Source organism: Gymnoscopelus braueri (genome assembly GCF_963280865.1).
Source record: "Gymnoscopelus braueri genome assembly, chromosome: 24".
Taxonomy (NCBI): Eukaryota; Metazoa; Chordata; class Actinopteri; order Myctophiformes; family Myctophidae; genus Gymnoscopelus; species Gymnoscopelus braueri.
In genome coordinates, this window is record NC_137626.1 from 29,622,450 (window position 1) to 29,630,588 (window position 8,139).

At 43.8% G+C, this 8,139-nt stretch overlaps 2 protein-coding genes across 2 annotated transcripts in view; one reads left to right on the top strand and one right to left on the bottom strand.

The window, feature by feature from the left end:
• Window positions 1-8,139, bottom strand: part of LOC308080568 (receptor tyrosine-protein kinase erbB-4-like) — a gene marked incomplete at its 3' end in the record, with an annotated part of 485,532 nt that overhangs the window by 343,428 nt on the left and 133,965 nt on the right. The window lies entirely within an intron of this gene.
• LOC308080833 (nuclear factor 7, ovary-like) lies at window positions 1,049-2,475 on the top strand (the record flags this gene model as incomplete). The annotated part of the gene is made up of 1 exon (XM_080422857.1): window positions 1,049-2,475. One exon carries the CDS (start codon window positions 1,049-1,051, stop codon window positions 2,459-2,461), a length of 1,413 nt encoding a protein of 470 aa, XP_080278983.1. The 3' UTR covers window positions 2,462-2,475.

The window sequence follows — 8,139 nt, forward strand, 5'->3', positions numbered from 1 at the left end:
TAATGGGAGTGGCTTCCCTGCTCTTAAAATGCCATTACCATCCTGCTTAGTAAACCCAACCCCCTTCTCTTCCTGATTAGCCTGATGGAGTGTGTGTGTGTGTGTGTGTGTGTGTGTGTGTGTGTGTGTGTGTGTGTGTGTGTGTGTGTGTGTGTGTGTGTGTGTGTGTGTGTGTGTGTGTGTGTGTGTGTGTGTGTGTGTGTGTGTGTGTGTGTGTGTGTGTGTGTGTGTGTGTGTGTGTGTGTGTGTGGCTATTTTCAGCCTTAGGTTTAGGGGAAGAAAAAAAGAAAGAAGAAAGGATATGAAATTAGATTAATAAAATCACCATCCAAAACTGTTTCTGCCCTCACAAGTATAGCAATACAAACTATACTGTGTGTGTATGTGCATGGATTAAAGCAAAATAAAATATCACGACTGAAACTGTACTGTACTTTGTACACTATTTCTAAAATAGAATCAACAAGTTTAATGAATGTCTTTATTACATTATAAAGTATGACATGTTATATGATGGTTAGTAGAGGTCAGTATGTTAATCATTACAATAGTTCTATGAAACCACAAGGGCTGAGGTAGACTATGAACCCTGCAGTCACTTGAATCACTGATAATAAAATGATAACACCATAATAAGATATTAGAACAGCTTACTTGGAGGTATTGTGGTATGTGTGTGTGTGTGTGTGTGTGTGTGTGTGTGTGTGTGTGTGTGTGTGTGTGTGTGTGTGTGTGTGTGTGTGTGTGTGTGTGTGTGTGTGTGTGAGAACTTTGCGCAACAGGTGCGTCAAAGCTCCACCTCTTGGCAGACTCATGCGAAACGATAAGATTCACCTTCAGATCAAACACACAACTCCGAGTTAGGACGACAGACTGTCTTTCCACAGCTACAGGAGAGACTCAGACCAGCTGAATGGACTTAAACAAGAACCACTTTCACAGTGAAAGTAAACTTCATTAGAATATTCTAGAAGAGGGAGTGCTACCACCACTGACTGGCTGATTTCCTGTCTCGAGCAGAGTATTTGTAGCTACACTCCGGGACAAAATGGCTTCCAACGCATCTCGCCCAGAAGAGGATTATTCATGTCCTGTGTGTTGTGACATCTTTAAAGATCCTGTTCTCCTGTCATGTAGCCACAGCTTCTGTAAAGCCTGTCTGCAGGAATGGTGGAGAAAGAAGGAAATAAAGGAATGTCCAGTTTGTATGAAGAGACATTCAATCGATCCTCCTTGTAACCTGGCTCTGAAGAACCTGTGTGAGGCCTTCTTACAGGAGAGACATCAGAGAGCTTCAACAGGGTCTGAGGTCAACACTGAGGTTCGCTGCAGTCTGCATAATGGGAAACTCAAACTGTTCTGTCTGGAATGTCAACAACCAGCTTGTTCTGTGTGTCGAGATTCTAAAAAACACATCAAACACAGGTTCAGGCCCATCGATGAAGCTGCCCTGGATCACAAGGAGGAAGTCCAGAAATCACTGAAGCCTTTACGGGAGAAACTGGAGGTCTTCAATAAAGTTAAAACAAACTGTGACCAAACTGCAGAACACATTAAGGTCCGGGCCCGGCACACAGAGATGCAGATGAAGGAACAGTTTAAGAAGCTTCATCAGTTTCTACAAGAGGAAGAGGAGGCCAAGATCACTGCACTGAGGGAGGAAGAGCAGCAGAAGAGTCAGATGATGAAGGAGAAGATTGAGGGTCTGAACAGAGAGATATCAACCCTTTCAGACACAATCAGAGCCATAGAGGAGGAGCTGAGAGCTGAACCCATCTCATTCCTGCAGAACTACAAGACCACTGTGGAAAGAGTCCAGTTCACACTGCAGGATCCACAGCCGGTCTCAGGAGCACTGATAGACGAGGCCAAACACCTGAGTAACCTGACCTTCAGAGTCTGGGAAAAGATGAAGGACATTGTCTCCTACACTCCTGTCATTCTGGACCCCAACACTGCCTTTCCAGAACTCATTCTGTCTGATGATCTGACCAGTGTGAGATGTGGAGAGAAACAGCAGCTTCCTGACAACCCAGAGAGGTTTGACCGTTTGCCCCGTGTCCTGGGTTCGGAGGGCTTTAACTCTGGGACTCACAGCTGGGATGTTGAGGTTGGAGACAATACACACTGGTCACTGGGTGTGTTAGCAGAGTCTTACCAGAGGAAGGGAAACATGGGTCAAGACTGGGGCATATGGTTACATGAAGGTAAATACAGAGCGTTCTTATCACCAGGGTCATCCACGGTTCTCTCAGTGAAGCAGAACCCCAAGAAGATCAGAGTCCAGCTGGACTGGAACAAAGGAACGCTGTCATTCTCTGATCCTGATACTAACACACACATACACACCTACACACACTCTTTCACTGACACACTCTTTCCATTCATTGGCATTATTGGTACTCTCCCTCTGAAGATGTTACCATGGAAGGTCAGTGTAACTCTGGAACAATGTAGTTAAACATGATGATGATGATGATGATGTAGTATCAATAATATCAGTAATAGTACTAATGCCAACAATAACAGGATTATTTGAATGTTGTAAAGGTAATGGTAATTAATATTAGGGGATTCATCTAAAAATGTAATTATCTCAGTAATAATCATGTTGAGGAATCAAGATACTTTACTATAAAATGTATCAGACTATTATGATACTTTTAAAATTGTACTTAACTGTACTGTACTTTTTACTATATAGAATCAACAAGTTTAATGCATGTCTTTATGACATTATAAAGTATGACATGTTATATGATAGTTAGCAGAGGTCAGTATGTTAAACATTACAATAGTTTTATGAAACCACAAGGGGTGAGGTAGACTATGAACCCTGCAGTCACTTGAATCACTGATAATAAAATGATAACACCATAATAAAATATTAGAACAGCTTACTTGGAGGTATTGTGGTTCTAAATATGTCATATTGCCCATTTGAAATGTTCTTTGACAAAATACTTATGTGTTTTAACTCAATTGTTTATAGTGTTCAGTTGACACTGCATGGATTAAAGCAAAATAAAATCTCACACTGAAAGAATGTGTCAAGTCTTATTATGTGATTTATGAAACAGTGTGAAAGGAGCCCTCCTCACACTAGCACCGTTTCTTAAACAATTTACACAATATGTAAAATTAATCTTGATTATGTTTTAGAAATATTGTCCCTGCTGTTCTACATACTGCCAACCAGGTGAAGAAATCACAGATTGAGGCTTTAACCTTTGATTTTTATGACATATCAGAGACCATTAGGGTTTTATGGAAAATGCTTCTAAAAATGTTGCTAGTTTCACCACTTCAAATGCTCCAATCTTTGAAAATATTAACCGAAAATAGACGATCTACAAGCTCTCAATGCGTCGTAGACGCATTGAGAGCTTGTAGATCGGCTATTTTCGCTGTGCAACATGCTTTCATAGAAGACATGCTGGCTTCTATGGAATACAAAAGACAATCAGTCTTGGCGACTGAGAAACTTTAATGCATGTCTGTGTGTTTGTGTGTGTGTGTGTGTGTGTGTGTGTGTATATGTGTGTGTGCGTGTGCGTGTGCTTGTGTGTGTGAGAGAGAGAGAGAGAGAGAGAGAGGGGAGAGGGGTCAGGAAATGGGAAGAAGAGCGATGATACAAATGATATTACTTAGAGCCTGAATAAGCACACTACACACACAACATTAGCATGGCACCAGACGAACGCCCCGCGGGGGAGCCTATCGGATGCCGGGGATCCGAGGGAGCAGGCACAGTGTGATTGGACAGGAGTCCCGGGGGGGGGGGGGGGGGGGGGGGGCGGGGGGTATGGGATTGGTGGGGGGGGGGGGGGGTGTTCCTGTCCGCCTGTCTGGGCTCCACTGGGTAATTTATTGAGAGGACAACACCGCGCGCAACAAGCTTTAGCGTTGCGTCAGCTTGTTGCAGCTGCCCCCCCGGTGCGCACCTGATATTAACCCATTAATACCGGGAACGCATCTGTCATTTTAGATTTTAACCAATTAAACCATTATTTTATACTTTGGCTATTCAAAAATAGCAGATCTACAAGCTCATAGCGCGGCACCGAGTGCCGCACTATGAGCTTGTAGATCTGCTATTTTCGAAATATGAATTCTGTGCAAATTTTTGAATGTATATATTTTTTAAAGCGAACATTTGTAACTCAAATCTTTGCTTCTGGGGGGTCCCTGGAACTAAATATTTTGAGATGGGGTTCCGCGGCCAAATACATATAATTTTGGGGGTCCTTGACATGAAAATGTTTGAGAACCACTGATATTATAGCAACATACTGTAAGCGTTTCAGAAAACTGTTAGGATTCAGGAGACATTTGTAGAATCGGCCTCAGGTCTTAATGGGTTAAAGTGATTCCCAACCTGTGGGCTAGGGCCCACTAGTGGGCCGTGAGGATACTGCAAGTGGGCCCCCAAATAATGGTCAAAACACTAAGATTGTATTCACAATTCTTAATAAAGATATTTATTAAAGAAATAACCCTAACCCCATTTTCTTTGCGACACAGATGAATTGGAACTTAAAGTATACTACTTTAGATCCAAGCCGGAACACAATCGATTGATTGATCATCAAAATCAAACACGCTCTGAACATGCACGCAACCCTAACCCATCTGACCACTCCGATCGGCTGTCGTGATCGGATGGGTGGGCCACGAACCAAATGGGCCCTGATCTAGAAAAGGTTGGCGAACCCGCTGTGAAATTAACTTCTGGAAACAGAGTGGCGTCTAGGTGGCTCCTTTCAGCTGCTAATCGTGCAACGTTTACCGAGTACACACGCACACACACACACACACACACACACACACATTCATTGCCCCAAGAAGTGCCTCGCTTCTGTTGTTTTATTTTTTTGGGGGGAAGGAGAGAAGCAATTACATTTTGACCGCTCGGGGCCGACCGACCTTAATTTCGGTCCCCTCTCTCTCTCTCCGAGTCCGACGGCGAGATTTTCAATCTCCATCTCTCCTTGTTTTATTATTAAACTTCTTTATTTCTCTAATAAAGTGTGCCTCAGCATTTCGGCACCGTCATTAATTAGATATTACGTCCCGTGGCGCTACAAGAAATATGGGTTGTTTTGTTTTGTCTGTTTGTTTGTTGTCTGCAAAGCCCCGAAAGGAATGCGCCGGCGCCGACTAGAAGCCGGTGTCAACACAAACCCAGGTCAAAGCTGCGAAGATAACAGAAACACTTATTCACACTTTAAGCGGCCTATATACAGTAGCTCTGAATATCTGTAAGCAGGTCATGTCAGAGAATGACACACACACAAAATGATGGTTCTTCAGCGGTTCTTTGGGGTAGCAGTGGTTCTCAAACTTTTTCAAGTCAAGGACCCCCAAAATGATATGTATTTGGCTGCGGACCCCCTTCCCCCCCACCCCCCCATCTCAAAAATATTTGGTGCCAGGAATTTAAAAAAAAATAGCAGATATACAAGCTCATAGCGCGGCACTCGGTGCCGCGCTATGAGCTTGTATATCCCCCTAGCTGGGGACCCCCTATTACCCCCGCCCCAGGACCCCTGGGGGTCCCCAGACCCCACTTTGAGAACCAATGGCCTATAGTAGTGGTTCTCGAACTTAATTTAATTCCAAAGACTCCCATAACTATGTTACCCCTCTGCTACCCCCGTTACCTTTGGGGTTTGGAATCTTTATTTGCTTCCAAACCCTCAAAGATGATTTCGGAAATGGCACAAAAAAATATACATTCGTTTTTTTTCTTGCCTTGAACTGGGAACCACAGTGGGCTTGTCAACATTCTACAGGTCGGAAGATGCAGATGCGACGTAAACATTGGCAAAAGCAAGCGAAAGATTATGAAAAGATCAAATAAGATAATATATTATTAATAAAGCTACAGTATGTCTTTGTTTCGGTGCATCGAGTGAGATTCATTTTAGTTACATAAAATGATTTGTTTTTCACTTTCCATGATGTCAAATGACATGAACAGAAGGTAAACGTGTTGTTGTTGCCTGTACTGTTGCATACCGCAAATTAGGGCTTCATATTCTATTAACAATCAATTATTAGACTTAAGGTCTATACATACTACAAAATAATCTGTCTGATGTCAGGCTATCTGTCTGTCTATCTTGTTTTTGTGTAAAGAGTCATGTCTAAATCCTCAACAAAGTGATAGAGGAGATGTGTGTGTGCATGTGTGTGTGTGTGTGTGTGTGTGTGTGTGTGTGTGTGTGTGTGTGTGTGTGTGTGTGTGTGTGTGTGTGTGTGTGTGTGTGTGTGTGTGTGTGTGTGAGTATGTAAACAACAGCTAATCTGTTAGACTGTTCCCCTTCCCTGCTAATTACAATGACTAACGAGCAGAGACAAACAGAACGAGAGAGAGAGAGGAGAGCTGACGGGAGGTATAGCGAAACGTGTGTGTGTGTGTGTGTGTGTGTGTGTGTGTGTGTGTGTGTGTGTGTGTGTGTGTGTGTGTGTGTGTGTGTGTGTGTGTGTGTGTGTGTGTGTGTGTGTGTGTGTGTGTGTGTGTGTGTGTGTGTGTGCAATCTGTGCATGTGTGCGTGCGTGTCATGTTATTTTTCTATCTCACTTCATTTTGCTTGACCAGCTGTCCAAGTGCACTCATGTGTGTGTATGAGTGGGCGTGCCAGTACAGTATGTGTCTGCCCCTGTGTGTGTGTGTGTGTGTGTGTGTGTGTGTGTGTGTGTGTGTGTGTGTGTCTGTGTCTGTGTCTGTGTGTGTGTGTGTGTGTGTGTGTGTGCGTGCGTGCGTGTGTGTGTGTGTGTCCGTTTGTATGAACTTAAACCTGTATCTCTACCTCCAATCATCCATCTCCATATTTCAACCTCTTGTGTATTCTCGTAAATTAATTCCGTCCTTCATACCCCTCCTCCGTCACACTACAGTGTCACACAAAAGCAGCAAAGTTATAGCCGCTCAACAAGCTCACAATGTGTCCCACCGTGACATGTTGTGAGCTTGTGGATCTGCTATTTTTTGAGAAAAAAAATTAAGTGAAAGTGAAAAGTAACAGCTTTGAACACACAAGGTTTCTTTCCACCCGACAGAGACGATATAAGATATATGTGTGAGTGTGAGTGTGAGTGTGTGTGTGTGTGTGTGTGTGTGTGTGTGTGTGTGTGTGTGTGTGTGTGTGTGTGTGTGTGTGTGTGTGTAGGGGCCAGCTGTCCACAGCTAACAGTCCATCTGTAGGAGAGCCCTTGCCAGAGCACTAATCAGGCAATCTATCACCTTTCTACCTGCCATAGGCCATTACCCTGAGAGTCACTCACACACACACTCACACAGATATAGACATGTACACGCACACACACACACACTCGCACACTTGAGAAAACACACTTGAGAAAACACACGTGTCCTGCTACACTCGAGAGGACATCCAAAATCATCCCTAAAAGTAACTCTCTCCTTAACCCCTAAACCTCACCCTAAACCCATGCTAACTGTTGTCGGAAGTGCTGGAATACATTCCCTGTGCATGAAACCCATGTTGTGATTGGTCGAAAAAAAACTGTTTCCTAGAGGAAGTACTCCCGACGGAAGTCCCGCCCTATAGACACGCTCTGACAGATGCTGACACGCTCTGACAGCATCGTCAGCCAGACTGTTTCAAACTGCAAACAAGCAAAAGTAAAGTACTCTAACTGCTCCGATCGTCTTCCCCGCATTAAACTATCTAGACACACAGAAAGAGAGAGAGAGAGAGAGGGTCTATCATCCCACACCTCCCTCCAATTCCACCATCTCTATCTATCCAGAGAGAGAGAGAGAGAGAGAGAGAGAGAGAGAGAGAGAGAGAGAGAGGGTCTATCGTCCCACACCTCTCTCCAATTCCACCATCTCCGCTCTTCACTTCAATAGGTTTCTGTCCATGAGACTGGAAGCAATTAACATCACTGCAGACAGAGGAAAGAGAGACAGAGAGAGAGAGAGAGGCAGAGAGAGACACCAATAAGCAAAGTAATTGCCCCAAGCGAAGTGGTGTAAAACGATTATGGGACGCGTTAATTAGTTGACATCATCAACAACGATTATGTAAATGCATAATTTGCATATTCATGGTCGCAGTGTCATTTGGTTTTAAGTGTGGCGAGGCAGCTCTGCAGCTACAACAGGTG